The sequence below is a fragment of the Scatophagus argus genome, chromosome 2 (assembly GCF_020382885.2).
Source record: "Scatophagus argus isolate fScaArg1 chromosome 2, fScaArg1.pri, whole genome shotgun sequence".
Taxonomy (NCBI): domain Eukaryota; kingdom Metazoa; phylum Chordata; class Actinopteri; family Scatophagidae; genus Scatophagus; species Scatophagus argus.
The window spans coordinates 7,641,396-7,663,134 of NC_058494.1; the positions used below are offsets into that span (position 1 = coordinate 7,641,396).

Below are 21,739 nucleotides of genomic sequence, written 5' to 3' on the forward strand. Positions count from 1 at the left end.
CATCTGACGTAAATCAAATGTTGCACAAATGACAGACACTCAGGATTGCAATTATATTGACGGCCATAAACCTGGATAATGACACAAAGATATATTCAGGGATACAAATAAGCATCACCAGGGTTCTCTTTGCTCTGTGTAAAGGTCATATTCTAAACATAATTAAAAACAATATAATACTTAGTAGGAATAGTTTGACAAATAAGGCAAGACATTTATTTGCTCTCTTGCCTAGCATTAGATAAGAAGACTGATACATGCATGGTGTGTGGCTGGAGTTAGCAGTCACTTAGCTTAACTTAAATAAAGACAAGAAACGTGGTCATCTTAAATGTAGGCAGAGTTATTTCAGGAGATTCACGTTTCCAGCTGTTGGGTAACAACAGACAAGACTTTTTCTTGGTCTTGTTCTGCTGCTCGTTCTCCCTGACTCGCTCAATCACACACTCTCTTCTCAGTTATAGTTATAGTTAAAACAAGACACCAAGCTTTGTTTGAGAAAAGGCTGCAGGCGATGCTGAAAAAACACGGTTGCGATCGTGAATTATGACATCAGAGCACAGTCGATGTTAAGACTTGGACTGTTCCAATTAACCAATCTGGCCTGTCATGTTTTAACTCCACCTTTTGTATCAGCTGAGTTTGCAGGGTACCTCAGCAAGGGGGTGACAAACAAATTGGACAAATTTTCTTAATGGAAAAGCAAAAATAATCATTCTAACGTGGAACTGAGCTGAAGCAGACTGCTTGGGGGAAACATGGCTTAACTGTACCTGGACTAACATGAGCTCCACATTTTCTTGCTACTGTTACCAGGGCAGCAGGCATCATTATAACATCCTCCTCATTTATGAAATGGAATAATTTCAGCAGAAGTAATATATAAGCTATATTGCCAGTCTATTAGTGAATAAAGAAAGGAAAATAAGAATGAAAAAAGTAGCAGAATAGCAGTGAGAAGCTAATAAACCTCACACTCATTAATCTCCATTGCTGCCACTGGACATAATGCCAGTGAAAATACAGCCCCATTCCTTTGATTATTCTTCCCACCTTAGAGCAACACGCTCACATCAGGCAAACAGTTACCAACTCATTACAGTCCTTCTCTATTGCTGTTAAATTGCAGTCATTTGTGTCTTTTAGGCAAATAGACTGAGTGCTACGCAAGCAGATGTGTCCTGGCTGAATTATAATTGCCTTGACCAAATCTCTTTCTCAGCAGTTAAGACAATTATGTCTGCATACTCTATATACCTCTGGAATACACGCATATGTGCAGTGGGATAATATGCAAAAAGACACATTCATACAATATATACAAGCTTGTACACCAGCTACTTGCTAGTATTTTGCTCGTACAGGTATGGCACGTGTTTGGGGGTACTCACATTGAAGAAGCAGACAAGCCTTTTCCACAGATAACCTGACACAGCCATGAAGTATGTATGAAAGTTACCAGAGGAGTGCTGTGAGACCTACTTGGCCCTCTGCAAAAAAAAGACTATTCATCTATTCAGTGGATAAACTGAGAGTTACATAAAAAGATTGCTGTATGCCTGTTTGGCAGACTAAAATGGATTTCACTCACAGTAGTTACGGGGGGAAACTTGAGGACAAAGAGAGAAGTCAAACACCCCCCAGTGAAAGGTGGATGGGTTATTTGGAGGAGAGAGAGAGAGAGAGAGAGTGAGAAAAAGAGCTGTATTGTTCTGTGTTTGAGCTCACACACACATGCACGTGCAAACACACACACAAACACACACACAAACACTAATAGAGTGTTGACACCAATAAGCAGTCAATGATTTTCCTAATGGTTGGAAAGGTAATTCCCAGGAGGACGGTTAATGCATTGAAAGCCATGTGTAAACTCCCCCCGCCAGTGGCTCTCTCACACACACACACACACACACACACACAGAAGCACTCCCTTTCCTTTAACCTCTTTTTCTCTTTACATCTGAGTCTGTGTCTCAGAGTGGAGAGGGTTATTAACCCTCTGTCTCAGTTTTTCCGCTTTTACACCACAAAGTCTTTACGTTTTTGACTTTCCTCATAATTTAACCAACGTTTCAACATTGCTCAGCTACAGTTTCATGATTTCACTCTTTCTCATCCCTTCTCACATTTACATGAGCATGCACACAGACACACGCACATTCCCTCACCTTTAACAAGCCGTCTGCAAATGCTATGGAGTGAAGCACAGAAGCCTTTATGCCCTGTGAAAGTTTCATGTGGGAATGAACAGGAGGATGTTTCACAACAAAATGGAGAGAATAAGAAAAAGAGAGCGTTCATGGCTTAAATGTTGCAAGTGTTTGAAATTCAGATCGTTTCACAAAAAAAGTAAACTCAAACTGTTGCACAAAAAATATCAAGCTTACCTACTTCCTGCAATAGAATACCTCAAGTAAGTAGCAAAAAGGCATTTGACATTGTGCTCACACAATCACCGATCCTAATTATCCTCTCTCTCCTTGCCCCCCTTTCCTCCCCTCCCCCTACACACACACACACACACTTTTTTTTCGTACATTGTAATTTCTGTATACCTCTGAGGCATGCCGTCCAATGAAATGGAACAGAAACGGGAAAGATAGTTGGAGAAAGATGAGAAGAGCTGGTAGTAACAAGGACGGAGGGGGAGAAAAGTGGAGGAGAGAGGAAATGGGAATAAAATAAGTGGAACGAGAGCAATTGACGAGATAGATAGAGAGAGAGAGAGAGAGAGAGAGAGAGAGAGAGAGAGAGAATCGAGTGAAAGAGCAGGTCAACTCCGGCGGCAGCAGCGTGGAAGCGTCTGCTGATGTGATGGCACGATGATGATGGTGTTGATGATTCACCGCTGGTAGGAAATCAGAGAGAAGAACGTATTATTATCAAGCAGCTCAATTACAGCGCAATTTCTCCCTGGCTGCGACAGCCTCGGCAGGGCTCCTCATTGAAGCTGATTTGGGAGGCCTGCGGCGTCTGGAGGACTCATCTGCACGGTAAGACATCCCCACTCCAGATGGGAGAAGAAGAGTTGACAGGAGGGGACGACCGAGGAGAGGAAGGAGTGAGAGCACGCGGTGGTGAAGAGCGCGAGGAAGTCGTCAAAGAGAAGGATGTAAACGTGACAGCGTTCCCTCGTGCATTTGCGTTAAGACCTCATGAGCACTGCAATTGAGCTGTTCGGCTGAGTGGGGACAGACAGCAAAGACAGGCAGGATCTAAATGCACTGCTGAGGGAGAAAACAAATGTGTAGTAGTGAGGCTGGTCCTGATGGTTAACATGAATACTGAAGAGCAGCGATTCATGTGGTGTTTTATTATTTTACTTACACTCAAAGCGTGTGTGTGTGTGTGTGGTGTGCATGAACCAAGGTTGTGTATGTGCAAGTGTGTGTGTGTGTGTGTGTGCGTGAGAGAGACAGAGAGGGGGAGAGGGATATTGTGTGGGTGAGTGTTTTTGTGAAGCAGAAAAGAGAGTATTTTATAATTTTATGCATTCAGTAGGTGTGTGCCTTTAGCGCCGACGGGACGCTGTAGAGTGTGTGGGAGTATGTATGCGCATGTATGCATTTGTGTGGATGTTTTGCAGGTAGGTCTTCCTGGTACGTCCCAGCTGTCTCCAGTGTACATTCCAACATCCCCTTCAGTTCCCGAATTTTTTGATATGATGCATATTTTTTATCTGCTTACTCCACCTTGAGCTAAACATTTAAGCCCCAATTGCATTTTCTTTATGGTTGCAACATTTTATTTCAAATTTCAGTGCTGGTGCCAATACCAAATTATGTTTTTATATTTTATATTTGAATAAACATGCATACATAGGGTTGAAAATCATTATGAAAATGAACAGAATTAAATCAGTGGAATCGCACTGTGTCAAGCAGCCGTGGAGAGCTGAGATTATTGGGCAGATTCCTTCAACCATCTTATTCAGCGTAATCCTAAATCTGATATCCTGCTTAGAGATGCTTGATAAACCAGCATTAGTTTACCTCTAAAACTTAAACTTCACCAACAGAGGGGAAAATTACAGACCTGATCCCTGAATGCGTGAAGGCCGTTTGGACTCAGGTGAGTTTCCAGAAACATCCTCCAACTTTGCAGTCTTTGCCAGCCTGGCCCAAGCTACGCTAACAAATCTTCAAAACCAAACCAGGTTTCCCTGAGGATTATGCTGGGATTTGAGTCGACGTAGGATTTGTAGAAGGGATGAGACGTTTATTCCCCCCTTCCCCCACACCCCCCTGCCCAACATTTCTTCCTTCAGCTTTCTACTGTCTTGCATATCAGTCTCATTCTCTGCCTGTCTCTATCTATGTTTCTTTCTCCTCTCACTTTCTCTCTTAATCACAGATAGAGACAAGTTTTCTCGGCTGTTGGCATTCAGCTCCAGTGGTGAGAAGAAGAAAAAAGGAAGAAGGGGAGGAGGAGGAGGAGGAGGAGGAGGAGGAGGAAGAAGAAGAAGAAAAGCGTCGCTGTCAGTTTCTCTCCTCTTGCTCCACAGGACTGGAAGGACAAAAGCTTTCCCTGACAGACCGGATCGGCCCTATCTCTACACAGCTGACATGTCTCACCCTGCGTCCTCACCATACTGCCACGTACTCTCCCCCCCCCCATCTTATTAGAATAACACAATTCATGGGGATTAGTGTATGGTGTGTTCAGGAGGAGATAGCAAGACAGTAGCTCATGCTCAGTGTCATTAGTCTGTGTGGGTGTGATTACATGTTCATGTGCATTTGGGTGTTACACGTAGATCAGCATGTTGCATGTCTGTCGCGGCAATGTAGCAGTTTCTAGGAAGTGGGCAATTTGCTGTACGCTTCCCCAACAACGAGGCCGTAAAGTGATTCTCATCTTGATGTGACCATTATGGTTGAGAGACAAACACAAGGGCCACAATATAGATGCTATAGCTACAGTACACACTGTGATCAAAGCTGAAAAATCAGCAACAAAAGGGAAATATTACCTTCACTACAGGCAATCTGGCCTAATGGGAAAGTGCCAGTGCAGCTTCTCATCTTGTCACACCTCCTGGCTTGGCAGCTTACACCATAAGGGGAAAATTCACTTGTCTTCCATTATAGAACAAACACAGAATCCTCAGTAAAGTACAACTCTCTGCAGAAGTGATGCACTGAAAAAGAACAATAAAACAGCACGCTTTTTATCACTGATTGCCCCTCTGCTGATTATAGAGGTTAGTGTCTGCAGAGGTTATATTTTGGCAGCAGTAATAAGTAAGTAAGTAAAGGAATCACTGGGTTCAAAAACTGTATTTGTTGAATATATTAGTTCAGAATATGAGTCTGAAAGGCATAATTCAAATTTTAACTTAACAGCTTGAAAGATATTTCATTCAAAATGTGTGACCTTAAAGCCCCTAAAAAATTTTATCGAGGGGGGCATGTGAGAGACGGATTCAAAAAGAACATACAGCATAAGTCAGGATATCCTGATATCAGGCCTTCGTATGGGTCAAGATCCAAAAATGCTGCATTTCTCATTACACAACTGGAGTCTTTCAGTTAGACCCTCCTTGGATGCTAAACAGTCGTGTCTTTCAAACTCCTTCGCACCTCCAGTTTGCCAAAGCCAAGTTTTCAGGAGCTTTAACTTCAGTTTGCTTTTACAGGTTTTTGTAGGCTCACAGGCACTTGTCACGTGCTTGGGCTTAAAAATAAAAAGCCTATCACATGCTACTCTGAGTCTTAGTTTTCAGAAACTATTTCAATGAATCTGGTATTGAAATCCAACTTCACGTAATATCTGCAACTGGTCCCAGTGGCTCCATGATAGCTAAAACCAGTATGTTCTTCCCTATTCAGAGACTAAATGTTACATGAATATTGCAAGAAGAAAGAAGAAGAGACAAATCAAAGTTGAAGTCTACAATAACCTGTTTAAAATTCAAACCACTGCAATGAATTTAACAATAGTGCCCTTTGAGAAAATAAAAAATCATTAGCAGTCAATAAGCAGATAAATATGATGAAGATAAATTCAAAATTACGGAATTCAAGTACACAGTCTTACCACAGTTGGCACTGATGTGTTGTTATAAAACCCAGCAGATCTATTTAAAGGGATAACCCTGCAAGGCCTAAACAGCAAGGGAGATGAGTGATTGGCCCTGTAACCCCTCCATATGGTGGTGGTCTAGTCAAAACTCTGTGTGTGTGTGTGTGTTGCCTTTTGGCTCTGTGCTAAATACCAACATGGATACCCGACTTCAGATAAAACTAATTCAACCCTGTCTCCCTCCCCAGCCTCGTCGCCCCCCCCCCCCCCCTCAGGGCTGTCTGCTAAGCCTCTTACCTATCGGATTATTGGCAACGCTAGGTATTATATAGCTTCATTCATCTGGATGATGCGTTATTAATGTGTTGGGGAATGAAACCATCTGTAACAGCGGCAGAGGATGATGGTAGGATGAGGGTAAGATTCGGGGAGGGGGGCAGGCTGTCTCACAGAGGCAGGATAGATGGCTGGGCTGAGCTGTGGTGATGGTGTGTGTGTGTTTGTGCATGTGCAACTCTAATTGGCAATAATGGCGAGGTTTGTTTGAACAGACTTGACAGGAGAGAGATGAACAGTAGGTATGATCTTTGGTTTTGCAGTTCTACAGACGAGGCACACAAAGGCATCGGGCTGAGCACAAAGCACACACAGACAAACAGCGCAGAAAGGACAGCAAATTAGTGTGTCTGTTAAGCCCCTTTCAGACATGCACATCACTCTGCAAATGTACTGTCAAAAAGATCTGTTTCTCACAACTTTGCCCCTTTCAGAAATGTCATCTGCAACATTTCCATATCTGTTAAAGTAATGGGTTTGAGGCTTTCAAACAAACAAACAGGTGACAGAGGAAAAACACAAATAAATGAGGGTAGAAAGAGTACAGATGCCACTGCTGATGCACGGGACATGAAGGGTCACCTATTCAGCATTCATTTCTTAGCCATTCTACAACACAAGGTTGTGCAATGAAATGTAAGGTGTAGTCTTTATGTTACGGTGGAGTTTGGAGGATGAGTTGAGGAGGAAAGAAGCAATGACCTTCGCAGTCATCAGATCTCAATACAATCAGTGTTTTGGAAAGTCTAAGGCACTGATCAGAAATGCCCTGAAGCCACTGTGGTGCATCAGATTAAAAATGCAAAGGAAGATGTACACGCCAAGGGTTTGTTGAGTTTAGGCAGGCTGAGAATGGTGTAAGTAAGTGACCAATAGGGATTACATTTAACATCATACTCAGATTGTGTGTAAGTATGTGTGTGTGGTTCTGTAAGAGAAACATACAGAGAAATTCTTCCACTGAAGGTGTGTCTTCTGCTTCACTCGCCACTGTTCACCCATGGCACTAGCAGACTTTGATTGGAGCCATGAGGGGTTCATGCACCGGGAGCAAGACCCAATGGCAAGAAAACCAGCTGCACACATACACAGTCCCAGGGCTGAACCATTAGGCCAAACAATCATAACCACCATCATCATCAAAACACCCAATGAGAGTTTATCTTTTCAGCAGAGGACCAGAGACTTGGAGTGTCTGTAGTCGTGTTTCCATCTACTTGTCAAGCAAATTTAAAACTTCTGAGTTTCAGTTGTCAAAAAGGAAATGTGCAATTTGATGTGGAACCTCAAGGGGATATCTGGGGAGATGTAGACAGCGGACACAGCTCCTTCTTCTCTTGAAACAGAAACAGCCGATCAGTCATCTAAGTTAAATTTTCGCTATGTCAGGACTTACTCTGCAAAGGTGTTTTCCAGCTCCCCTGAAGTGCATTAACTTTTTTTACAACAAAGACAAAAACTACCTCAAGTGACCGTAACAATTTTTTTTGTAAAATTGAGGAAGTTTTTATTAAATCGTTTCCATTAACCTTTTCCAATTCAGCGTCATAAATTTGAATCAAAATTCGTTAATGGAAACACTGCTTGTGAGAAGGAGCCCTGGAGCCGCTGAGGAAGCTCTTAGTGGGCCAACACCTTACTACTACTACCACCCCTCATTTGATTTTTCCTTTAATTTGACACTAATCTGTAGGCCTCTGTAATAGAAAAGCTCAATGCTGGCCTTGTTCATACATTACAGGACTATTACGAATGGAGCTGCATTTCTTGTGTGAATACTGAGTCATCTTTTAGTCAGTAACACATCAGAAAACAGTGACTAATGCCTGTCAGAATTTTCTAAAGTGATATCTCCAGCTTGGTTTGCCTGTAAAATTCACAATATTCAATGTACAGTATGCACAGAATCCTCACAGTTGACAAGTCTATTTGGCAAAATGTGAATCAAAAACAGAAGCATTTACACAAACTTTATAGTAAAATCAGAATCAGAACTCCTTTATTTATCCCTGAAGGGAAATTCTTATGAATAAAGGAATTACACAATAAGGAATTACACAAACTTTGTGGTAAAATACAGAATATTTTCCTTTCATATGGTTTCCCATCCTATTGCAGACTTGTACTCTGAAGCTCAACACCCTCCTTAAATTGCAAAGAGTATCATAAACCACTAAACACTTGAAGTTGACCCTGATTGCTCGGTCAGAGGTCTTATCTTCTTATTCTTCAACCAGTCGGGAAAAGTTCTTGCACTGACAATTCTAACATTAACGACCCTATTCTTTATGACTGCATTGCATACTCATGTTAAATCCTCATCACACTGTTTGCTATAAACATGATGATGTGCTTAACCATTCGCCCTATTAAATATAACATGATAATGAAACTTTCTCTTCTCTCATCTTCTAAGCAAAAGTCAATATAATTGGTGAACTGTGTGAATCATCCCAGTGTGTTTTCTGATCCCATGGGTACACACAGTATTTCTAACATCCTCACATTTGTTGAATACTTTTTCCTTCCTTTACACAAAGTCAGCAAAGAAGAAGGGGGCAGAGAGAGAGAGAGAGAGAGAGAGAGAGAGAGAGAGAGAGAGAGAGGCTGCTGTCTCTGCTCTAAAGAGATCCGATGGATACTGAAGAGGTCTGCACTACATTCAGCACCTGTGCTACAAGGAGTGTTTCACAGGCAGGTGTCTGTGTTGTGATGTTTGAGCTGCTATGGATACCTGAACCTTCGGTGTACAAACTATATGTAGACTGAAGTTTTAGGACTCCATACTGGTATACTAATATTTTGCATATAAGCAAGATCAACTCAGCAAATTAACATGGGAGAGTTTTAACACTGCACTGCATTATTAGAATAATGAAATGTTTTCCCATTTCAGGTTTTGAGGGATCGTGTCATGTATACAAATTACACTTCAACATCAAAGTGTCTCGGCTTTTCGATGTGTCTCTTTCAAGTCTGAGGTGCATACTTCTTCCCTCAGATCTCAATATATTCCCACCTCTCTCCCACACTAACGGCACTAGAAAAAAAAAAGAAGCTCTGTGAGTGAAATCACAATGACAGATGGATGGACTGATGGGCAGGCCATACTTTACTTTTCCTTCATCACAGGTTTTACAGAGTAACACTTTATTGGTGTAATGACTGCGACGTTAGAAATTTTAAATCACACAGTACATCTTCTGGGTGTCTCTGGACTGTAATTATGTATGCTCAAAGGTCTGTTTAAAGCAGAATAGCCCACACACTTCAAGACGATTTACTTTTAGGGATTGCCAATTTAACTGCCAATTGCTAAAGTGTTTTGCTATGATACAAAGACCAGCACAGACTCTGAGTGGCACATGAAATGATACTGGAACGCAATGTGACAAAGAGCTGAATCCGAAACACATGCGAAACGTGAGAAATGCGGTTTTGTTACAAAAGGTTTTAGTTACAAAGATGTTCAGGAAAGGAAATTGAGACGGCTGGCACACAATAACATACTTTGACGCCTCTTTAATATGCAGTACATGTTAGGGTTGTGACTGCCCAAAAATTATGCTCCAATGAATGACAACTAACAAATAAACTGTCCAAAGTAATTCTAACACAACACACACAGTCTAATTCTGAACTAATGTTGCAGAATCGATTTTGTTCCTGTGCTGTTTCACATGAGTAAAATTATGCTTGCTTCATTCTTAACCATGAATGTGCTCACAAAAAACTGGTAGATTTTGATGTGAATTTAGAATTTGTTCCCACAATCAAACTGTAGTTTGAATTTCAATTCATTATCATTAGTACAGCCATTAGTTACGACTGTTCGCCCATTTCACCATAACACAGGCTATAACGCTGTGCGCCAAATCCAAAAGAAAAAAAAAAAAACAATTTGGCGCACAGGAGACAATTTGTGCATTACTATAAATACATATATGTCGATATGTTTGTGTTGTAGTGCTTCCCAGCATCGTGTAAGTACAGAGTTTTGGGTATTTGTGAGTTCTGGTGTGTGTGCGTGTGTGTGTGTGTGTGTGTGTGAGTGTGAGTCAGCACTGTTATCATGGACACAGTGGGATGAATCACATTGTGGTTGTGGTGGTGGTTGGAGAATGGAATAGCAGAAACAATAGATTTCAGCAAAGCTCCTAAATGCAAACCGTATGTACAGTGCATTGTTACTTGTACTGCACATGATTACAATCTAAACGATAATCCCAGCATTACTGGAGTGTTTACCAAGTTATTTCATTTTCAGTCCCTTTCATGTTAATTCTTACCATCTTTACCAAACATCTGAGAGCTCCTTTATTATCTCTAACTCCTGAAAAGCAGCTTGAATGACTTTGATTGCAGTACAAGCAGCCATCACTATAGAAGAATAAAAGGTGTTATTTAAAGTTACATAAGAACATTAATACCAGGCTACTTACAGTCACACTACAGGAACTCCCACAGAGCTGGTGAGACAGTTGTTCCACTTTTTCCATCTCTAAACTTTGCGTTTCCCTCTCTGATACAGAGTGTCCAACACTGTCTGTCAGTCACAAACTACTGAAGTAACACATCTTCTGGAATCTTTTCTTTGTATAAATGATGTCTGCAGCAGAGCCAAGTGAACCACTGAGGGAAAATAAGTGTGGTGAACATCCTTCTAATAAAATATAACGTGTGATATCTTGTGGTAAAGCTTGTCATGTATGTATTAAACACTAAACAGTGGAACCATGGAGAAAAACCTGAGGTGAATGTGCACTTTCTGAGGGTTTCTAATGCCATCTGTGCCATAAGAAACCATTAAGGAAACTCAGAGCAATGGAAAAAGTGTACATCGGAGGTAATGTTACATGTAATGCCATGACTAATAGGAAAACTCTTAACAACATGTGTGAGCTGGACCCCCGCTGGGCACATGGGGATCACTGATAGTATATGACTACCGTGGCAGATGGAAAGAAAATGCTGACGACCAGATGTGAAGATTGGAGCCAGACGCTTTTCAAAGCTTTTCTCAGTCTCCTGCTGAATGTAGGCCGCTTTAATTTGGGCACATTATCAGTTTTTCCCAACTATCACCTGCACCGCCTTAATAAGCAGCTATTAATAATAATAGTGATGCTATCTCCTCTAATAAACTGATGTCAGGCAAAACAAGACAGACTAATTAATAAGTGTATGCAGACATTTCTGATTAGGAATCAACTGGTGGCCAACGCTTTGTGAAGAAAGACAAAACAAAAGAAAAAACACACAGCAAGCATAATATCCTTCATATGATTGCATCCATATATATAAGGCAGGGGAGATGTGAACAACAAGAGAAAACTAGAGAAGAAAACATCTGCGCTCTCTAGCAGCATTTCCCTCAAGAGACACAACACAAGACAACCACTAATGACAACTGTAGCTCCTGCCTGCTGGGATGACACAGCCGAAGCTATGCATAATGTTTCCATTCAACGCAAGTTATCACACAGAAGTTCTGCTATTGTCATACTGTAGCTTCTGGCGCACTCTATTCTGGATCAAAGTGCTTCTCTCCCCTCTCTCAAATGGGGTGCCTCTTATAGCATCAGTTGGCACTTGTGCGTCACCCCTTAGGCTTGACAACTCTGCCTTGCCAAGTCACACACAAACACTGGCACCCACAAGGGGAGAAAGAACGAAAAGGCGGTGATTAACCAGTTGAGGGAATGCATGTGGCCAAGGGTGACCATTTGAATGTTAAGAGTCCTGAGGCCACAGAACTGCAGAGGGGGAGTCGCCAGTCTGACAGGCAGGCAGCAGGCGAGCTGACTGGCAGGTGGACTGACTGGCATACAGACAGTGTGAAGTACCTTGAGGCGATGGGGATGAAAACCCTTCTTTAAAAGGTCACGGGTGCAGATCCACTGTGTGTTTTAATAGTGAAACACATTTGGACAAATCAGTGTCGACGCAGTGTGAATAGGTTGTGACACAACGGAGCCACACTTCCCGTTATGTCACCGTTTCAGTCATTTATGTACAATCCTTATAGGGATATTACAGTCATTTCCATACAGCAAGCAATAAAAAATACCATTAAAAGTTATAACGTAAATTCACTAATGAGCAGACATACTTTGAGTCCCTGCAGGACTATTACAGGGATACTTCATTAGAGGATTCTCCAGTTCTCCAAAAATAGAGTCAAACACAACCCGTACTTAGCATGACTTTGTACTGTGGAGATGCCAGCAGGTGGGACAAACAGTCCTACCAGATGAAGCGAGTGAGTCACTGTAAAATCTGCAGAGGAGACAGATGATACAGTGCACAGTTCAGAGTGACTGACTGAGCACGGAGGCCACAGTGTATCATGCTACATCGAAGCCGGCTATCTACTGGTTGCATGGCGGCAGAGGAGTAGGCTCTACTTGAATGGCAGGTGGCTTTGTGAACAGGGAAAACACTGCTCGTCTGCCAGAAACAACCACGTCCAATTTCTTTAGGGCAGCCTAACTGCTTGAGAGACCACGCAAGCAAGAAGCCCAATTTGGGAGAATTTAATTCCAGACATCAGTTTGTGCAAATTAATCACATGCTGTGTGGAAAAGGCACTGTAGGAACACAAATCCTGTGCTGTATGTAGCCTCCGGGACACAGGGAGCAGTCAGTGAAGTCCACAAGTAGACAATTTTATTTTATTTTAGGGTTTATTCATGTTTTTGATTGGGGCTTTCTTTTTGGGGGGGGGGGGGGGGGGGGGGCTACTTCTGAATGGACCCGCAAGCACCCACATCTTTAACTCGATTTATTCGTTTTATGCTTGCTCAACAATAAACAATAACATCGGTCTTGACCTTTGTTTCTCATGTTGTCCCTTCCAATAAAACTCTTTGTGATTTCACGAACAGCAGATGACTCTAATCTTTGTGCACTCATCAAAACCAACTCTGCAAATTAGGTTACGTTTCAATTTGGCCTTTCTCAGACAGCGCTGCTGAGCCACGCAGCTCCTGTATTTGACTTCAAATGTCAAACAGACCGTGACAGTCACGGGTTACAACCCCAGTCTGTGACTCTGCTATTCGGGCATCTCCTCAGCCACTATCTTATAAAAGCATTTGCCCTGCCATGCTCAGCATTCCGCCCTGGAATGAACTACCCCGCCGAATTCAGATTCCACACTCAGTTTTGGCACTGAGAAGCGGGGTCTGGACTGGAGTGCGTTCATTCAAACGGCGCAGTGTGGCTCCTGTCCTCAGCAAGCGTTCAGATGAGGATGATCGTCTCAGCGTAAAAAACAGGGGCTCTCTTTGCATCTGACTCGCAGACACCCTGTAATGTATCTACATGGCAGCCTGCTTTCAAGTGACAACATCCAAACATTCATTCATCTGGAGGCCCGGCCGTGTGTTTGTCTCCCTCCCCCAAAAAGCGCAAACTGGAGATGTGTTGACCTCCCTGCCAGCCCCTCCGGGCTTCATCCCCGGCGAGACGGTCTCTTTATTTAAAGCGGGAATATGAAAACATGGGTAGCGGCTCTATCTCACCGGCTGCTGTATGTGGAGAGACGTCCCCTTCCCTGGCGGAGGAAGATGCTGCTGCTGCCGAACCCCGTGCTGGAAATAGTCGCTGCCAGCGGCGTTGCTGCCTGCGACCTGGTCCCTCTTCCCCTTCATGCTGGAGCCTCCGTTTTCCCTGTCTTCGCCGGAGTCGAGGCTGCTGAAGTTCCACACAATCAGCGTCTGCACCAGCAGCACCGTGAGGGCTGCTATCAGGGCGGACCGCGACCGGCGGGCCAACCTGCGAGCACACAAGCCGCCAACCATCTTCGCACCGGGTTGCTGCACGGGGCTGGAGGACCGTCTGTGGCTCTGCGCAGCGCGAAGGGAGGAAGGAGTGGAAGTAGAGGGAGGACGAGGAGGAGGAGGTGCTGGTGTTGGTGGGGGTGGAGGAGGAGGAGGAGGAGAAGGGAGGAAGGGAGGGAGGCTGAGCTTTACGGTGGCAGAGGCGAGGAGGAGCATGGAGAAGGAGAGGCACAGGGGCCACCGTGTGGTGAAAGCCGGAGAGAGGATGTTCAGCGACGGACACGAGGCTCCTGGCTACTGTAGGACTCATTGTCTGTCTGTTCTCTAAATTAAACTCTAAATTTTCTTTCTTTCTGACAGACGATAAGGTGCAATAGAAATGTGTGCAATAAACTCAAAATTATTATTCCAAGGCAGAAGACGACACAGCAGCATTACTGGGCCTCCAGGGGTTTTGGACAGACGCAGCGATCCCAACAGGGGGTAGCCAGGAATTCTGGGCCCCCTCATATACTGTTGCCTCGGGCACCTTCGCGCTGATTCAAACCTCCCATTGAAATTATTGTAGGGGCCCCTCTAACTCTGGAAAGATTATCTCCATTTTACACCCCACTTGCTGGATCCCAGCTGGAATCCAACAAGAAAATTTACTTTCCCTTCCCTGCCTCCCCCATCATGTAAGTTGCTCACAGCTTACAGCTGGACTTATGCTATGAATTCAGAGATGTTTCTCTTGTGACCCCCACCCCCCCAGTTGAGTTCACCTGCTCATTTGTTCTTGCTCTCTTTAAAAGCTGAGCTGCGTGGTCACTCTGTACTCAGTGCTCTGAGCTGGTATAAAAGCTGACACTTCAGCCCCCTTTGGAAAGACTCTCTTTCCTTATCATTTTTTTTCCGCCAATATTCACACATCACATTTTTCACACACCCACTCATTTACGCCTCTGATATCCATGATTTGTACATTCTCTCTTTTTTTGCAAACCTTTAAGATAAACAGTATTCACATCAACATCCTGCAATGCAACTGGGAAAGTAAGATTTTTCTGCAAGCTCTGCAAGATACATCTGACTTGGCACTTAATAATATAGAGGTGCCTGACAACAAGACAAATATGGACACCTCACATCAGCTAAACACTGAACGTCAATCTGGTTAAACCTGAATTTAGTGGTGGACTTTGATTGTTAATCCACACTATTTCATTTCTCACACACTCACGATAGCAAAGAAATACATGTACAGTACAAACGAACAACCTGAAATTCAAGCAGGCAATTTAAATAAAGAATTGACAAGATTCAAATTAAGGAAAACGAGCTGCATTCAAAAAACACGGGTATACATCTCCGTAAATCTCCAGAATAATTGAGGGATTTCAGTCATTTATTCAGGTTAAGTTTAAACATGTAGTACAACTTAATATGATCACAGAGCAGAGGTTACTGAACTCATTCTAGGTGTGAAAAAGTAATATATAAAACTTTTGATACGAAATAATCCTCTTCAAAGGCCCACAGTTCTTTTAAAAAGAATTTAGAATTAAAAAGATTCTGCTCAAACTGATGGTCTCCTTAGATGTGTCACTGGATAGTTCACATCCAATCATTTCTGCAGCACAGAAGAGGACACCTTGTAAAATAATCCACGTGAAAAGTGCTTTCACACTTACTTAAAATTCCAGCATCAGATTCAGTTTATATGTAGATCAGTCTGCTAGTCTTGACTGCACATGGTAATTACCAAGGAAAACTACAAGACATCTTAAACTGATGATTTCATTCACATGGGAGACTGTCTAGCACTCGCTGAGAGTGTAGGAAGCCTCATAAATAACTCTGAGGTGGGAATATTTTTAGTCCAATCAAACTTTCAGCTCAGTTCTTCGGAGTGATTCAGAGATGCTTGTTAAAAATGCTTCCTGAACTCCATTGAAATGCAAACACCATGTATAACAGAGATAGGCGGCAGACACGCAGCACAGCGCTTCACCCACACCAAGAACGTACGAAGAACAAGTTTTGCTTCTTGGTTTGTACAGTAGCAGGATAACATTGATGCTGCCAAGCTTAAGACCTCGGCTAATTATAAAATGAATAAGAAATGCTCCCAAGAATATTCTTACACTTTGACTTGTGAGTCAAGAAATTATTTGCACAGGCAGAGCTTATAGGCTTAGGCACTTTGTATAAAGTGCTAAAATAAATCTAAATCTGACTAAGGTACCGACGGCAATGACTCCTGAGTGTTGTCAAATGAGGACTAAAGGGATGTCTACCAAAAATTCTCTCCCTCAAGCACCGAATCAGCCAATGACAGGCCTCCAAAGGTCACACCTCACACCTCTGAATGCCCAATCATCACTCTTTATATTCAGAGGTATGTGTTCTCCAACATATTGAAGGTAAAGAAAGCTCATATGTGATGAGATATTTCCCCAATGATAATAATTATGTAATGGAATATTTTTACTGTTTTTCATTGTTGTGGTTTGAAAATCACCAAAAGTCTTATTTCTCATCTTCCTCCCAATGTCATTTTTCAAAATCATTTATACATGCAGTATATGTGGTGAATCTGTGCACTGAGAGAAATCACATTAACATGAGAGTATCTGATTGTATTTACACAATTCAGCATGCTGTGCACTTGATATTTAACAATTTGACACCCCTCACATTTGTTGAAAACTGACATATGGCAAATTAGCTCTTAGTTCTGCACCTGGATGGATGTGACGCAGAAGATTGTGGTGAGCTGTGGGATACACTCATCACAGCATACTGATTTGAAGATATAAGACTTAATTTTAGACAATAAGTGTCCTTTCAATATAGGCTATGTGTACTTGGCTTGCTAACTTACCACGTGGTGGGTAAAGATGCACTTAAGAGCTCAAGAATACAACTGGGCTAACTGTGGGACAGACCATCAAATTTATAATCAACTTCATGTCAACCTACATTTCCATAAACATCTTTTTGACATTGGAAAGTATGTGGGCGATTCCTTACAGGGTTATGATCCATTTCGTGCTCTCTTAAATAATTCATATACTGCAAATAAATCTTAACACTTTTTACATTTCTGCATAGCATCAATTCTTAATTCCATTGAGATTAAAATGAATGTCATAATTTGACTTCAGGCACTGCTGGCTCTGGCAATAAAACTCACCCTGAGAGAAAGCTACAACACACTGACGATATGATTCAGAGAATACGGGGAGCTCTCTAGGTCGGGTCCTGTTGCGGGAGGACAGTTGGAACTGACCGTCCTGCAGAATTCCTCCGAACTTCATCCAAGTCCACTTTATAATTCATCTTGTATTTCCCTGTAGCTGTCACACATGCTAAGGGAGAAGGTTTTTGGCCACTCTCATCCACGCACATATGCCATAATTAGCTTTTAAAGGGGAATTTGGATATTTTTAAACCTGGACCTGATCGTTGCATATTTTGCAGCATAAATGACTCATACTTACCAAAAATTTCGGAATTGTAGTAGATCTAGTAGATCATCTGTGCCGGCAGCCACAACATGGCTGCTAAGTAATCTTTGAGTTTGATCTAGACTGTTCTGTCCCATATTTAAAACTTAAGAACAGGCAGTATAAAAGTTATGACGTTACTCTGAAAACAAGTGAAAATTAGTATATAGTTACATATAATTAGTATAGTTATATCACATTTATATTTTAGATTTTGGTTTTCTGTGTAACACTCATTCCGACCACAAGAGGCTGAAGTGTGCCAATTCCAGATGTACTGTTACGTAATCACGTTTTTTCCCCAGGTAAATTTTAGTTTCTGAGTGCACTCAAAACACAAGGTACATGAACTGTGTGTGAGCACGTAATGTAAAATTACTGTGATGTCCTTCTTAAATGTACTTTAAATGACCAATGCTAACGGCAGACCAGAACCAATGGAGAAATGAAAACTAACCTTGAAGAAAACATGAAGTCTTTTAGTCCTATATTTACAACGTGGTGTAGTGGTGCACTTCAGCCTCTCATGGCTAAAATGAGCATTGCAAGAACAAATACTTTAAAAAACGATCCCGCCAAAAATTCTTCAGTCTGCAAGCTTTTTTTTCTTAGAAAGATTACCATCATAAATTTGATCCACCGTTTATATAGAAATAGCACACCACACCACACCAGAATCATCCCATCAGGAAATCATGAGCACCACTGTGATAAAAGATGGCACACCATTCTAAAGGTTTTAAGTCTGCTAATGATTTGTGGTTTGGACAGACACCTGTCCATAGCAGTTTTTTTTTGCCCCATATTCAAACAATAACTGCAGGGTTTTAATGAAAGCTGCTGTACTGTGAGGGGAGTGTTTTTCATTTAACAAGATCTGACGCACAGGGGATAGTTACATCAGACTATTGGTAAATGAGAGAAGCGACTGCCTACTCCAAGCATTTATCGTGTTTACTCTGTGAATAACCGATTGAGCTTTAGGCTACTAAAGTCTGCAGATGAGATAAATGATTATCCGCCAACAAATCAGCCAAATTGAAAAAGGTTTGATGTGACTGCTTTGAACATATGTATTCTCTACTTCACTTGTTTCTTTGTTTCATCGTTAAAGGTCGGCCATAGCTAGTTGGTAACTGCAAACCAGAGCTACAAAGGCTTTGGGACACAGAATTATTTAATACTGAAGAAAGAGAATAGACTCAAGTCTTAATTTAATCATGCTGAAGAGACACACTGACAATCTGATGAAAGCTATTCACAGTCAAAGGCATTCTGGCCTTATTTCTTTTATGTTTCTGAGCAACAAGCCATTGAGGTGAATAAATAAGATTGTAGACCTGACACACAGAGTAGATATAGCTTTCTGACACATTAATAGCTGGTTATGAGTTGAGTGTCGAGCAAAATAAGATAATTGGGGGCAGACAAGAAAAGAAAATTGCTGGATGTGATTTTTGACACCAGCCAAAGTTTTGCATATATCAAGCCTTGGATTTTGGAGTGAATTATATGCTGAAGTGGCTGCTGAAACACAGAAAAAGAAGTTATCATTTTGAGCACCGCACTGTGGTTTTTATCTTCAGGAATGCTTCGGCTGACCCACAGACACAGCACATAATGCAAATCCCCAAACAATCAGCTTTTATAGGAGACAAAGGCAGATATTTATTTCCCTCCAAGTGCGAGCCACTGACCTTGTGGTTCTCCACTTGAAATGGCAATTAGACATTCCTGCCATTTTCAGAACTACACATGGGAATTTTACACTAGCTGTTCATTTTCAGCTTAAGCTCATCCCTATACACTTTCCCCCTATCAAAGAGCTGGAACAAGAAGCAATAGAGCATGTCTATCTAAACTTAAGCAGAAAGAGGGAGAGCACTTTGTTCATATCACCTGTTTTTCAGGCCATCATGCAGCTTGGTGGGCAGGGACATAATGCTGTTACATTGCAGTACTTGTCACAAAGGAGAACTGCTAAAGTATTCTGTATTCTCATCATACAACTTTCTTAAAGTATGTTGAATTGCAGCACAAATTAATAACTTGGTGGTATTTCTGGAGGCAAATAGAGCCAACGTTATAGAGATAAGGCTGCAGACCGCAGACAGATAAATGTTGCTTTGAATTTCAAAATGTCTTTATGTGCTCACAGTCATTCCAAAGATATTTGAGTATGTTATAAATGTTCATTCTCACCTCATCAAGGACAGTGAGGGACGGGAGGACAGAAAAACAGAGAGAGAACCTGTGATGGAAAGAAATGTGAAGTCGCTAATTACGAAAGATATGAGAGAGAGGAAGACACGAATGTGGGGGAAGAGTGAGGAGATGCATGTGTTGCGGTTAATAAGCAAAATGGAAGAATAGTGAGATGACAAACGGTTGAAAGTCAACACTAGATGTAATTAGAAAGTAGGGGTGAAGTCAAAAAATGGGAGAGAGAATAGAAAACATTATCAAAGCATGGCAAGTACGCCTATAGGTCTCCTAAATTAGCAAAGAACCAAAGAGAGACAGATGAGGAGTCTCAGAAAGACAGAGCAGAAAAACCAAATCGTTTATGAGCTCAATGTAAAGATGAATAAAGACACAGGAAAGGAAAATAAAAAGAGACAGAGAGCAGCTCATGCTCCTCTGGCAGCACAGCCATGTCTTCTCCTCTCATTAGCTGTAGCTCTGTTGCTTAGGGGACTGAGTGGGCTGACTGTCGCCACAACAATGGTTGCCATTCCCCGTGGCAACAAATGCTGATTTTAATTAGAGCCGACCTCTTTGTCACTCTGAGACAGACAGACACACACACACAAACATACACTGACCAGAGTAAGGGATTCAAACGAGCATGCAAAGCTGTCCTCACAAACACCTAGTCTTCTGAGGTACAAATAACAGAGAGACAGCGAGGCAGAGAGAGGGAGACAGATGAGCAGCCAGCTGGTGGAGTGAGTCTGGGACAGGAGAGAGAGGAGCTCGGGCAGGCACTGCACACCATGACTGTTGAAGCCTTAGGCGTCCTGCTGTAGGACACTCTCATGCATTCAGTGTTTTATGTAATCAGGCAGCGTGCTGACTGGAGTGCAGTAGAAACACAGCAAAACACAGCAGCAGACAGGTGTCCTTGACAGCGCTGTCCCCAGGGGACCAGAGGGAGCCTTTTTTCTCCCACTGTGATACGACAAGAGACTAAAGCAGCAGTCGTGGCTCTTACATGGCTGATGCTACTGTATGTACAGGAAGGGAGTTTTGCAGTTTTGATGTAGCTGCAAAGAGCTGCTAGAAAGTTTGTGAAATGTTATAATATAAGATGGCCCAAAGCTCGTACTGCCTACGTCAGAGATTGAAAATATCACAGTACTGAAGAGTTGAGGACCTGTTAGTTTTTATGTGAAGCACTTTGGATTGACTGTCCCTTATACACCTGCACCCTGATGCAAAACTGTCTTTACTTAGATGGCGAAGTCAAGTCATGAATAGTGAAGGAGGGTGGTGTCTTGTTACTTGAGCCTTTTTAAACAGTAAATTTATTATTTATTCATTTAGCTGGGTTTAAAGTTCAGTAAGATAAGTGCCTGTTCAGGACTGCAGCAGTCATTCTCAACACAAAGACTGAACATTTATGAATCTGTTTTGGCAACGCAATCTGATGAATAGAATTTGACTCACTCCTTCACTTCAATCAGTTTTGTGAACAGAATTTGATTTAAACTCTAAACTCTGTAAAATTGGGACACTGTTTGAAAGGTTTAAAAACTAAATGCAACAATGTGGCAATTTCATTTTTTTAAAACCTATGTTCGATTGACTTGTTAAGGCATCAAATTCAAACTTTCATTATATTTCAGTGAATAGCTTGAAAAGGATTTAGAATTTATTGAATCCTGTTTAAATTTACATTCTACACAGTGTCTCAATATTTTAGGAGTCTGGGTTGTAAATTATATTTTTACTTAGCTCAAAAAATGGAGAATTATATGCTAAAAAATTGAATAGAAAATATCTCTAGAAAAATCACCCGTTGATCTACATTCTTTGGAAATTAAAAGATGTGGAGAAAATAGCGCTGCAACATCCACAGTGTGCCAATCAACATGCCAC

At 41.9% G+C, this 21,739-nt stretch overlaps 1 protein-coding gene across 1 annotated transcript in view; it reads right to left on the minus strand.

Annotated features, from left to right (window-relative positions):
* The window catches only part of xylt1 (xylosyltransferase I), a 70,016-nt gene extending 55,711 nt beyond the window's left edge, over positions 1-14,305 (minus strand). The window contains exon 1 of the mRNA XM_046404854.1: positions 13,890-14,305. Within this exon, the coding sequence (XP_046260810.1) occupies positions 13,890-14,168 (279 nt within the window). The 5' untranslated portion in view covers positions 14,169-14,305. The remainder of the gene's footprint in view (positions 1-13,889) is intronic.
* Between the last annotated feature and the right edge of the window lie 7,434 nt (positions 14,306-21,739).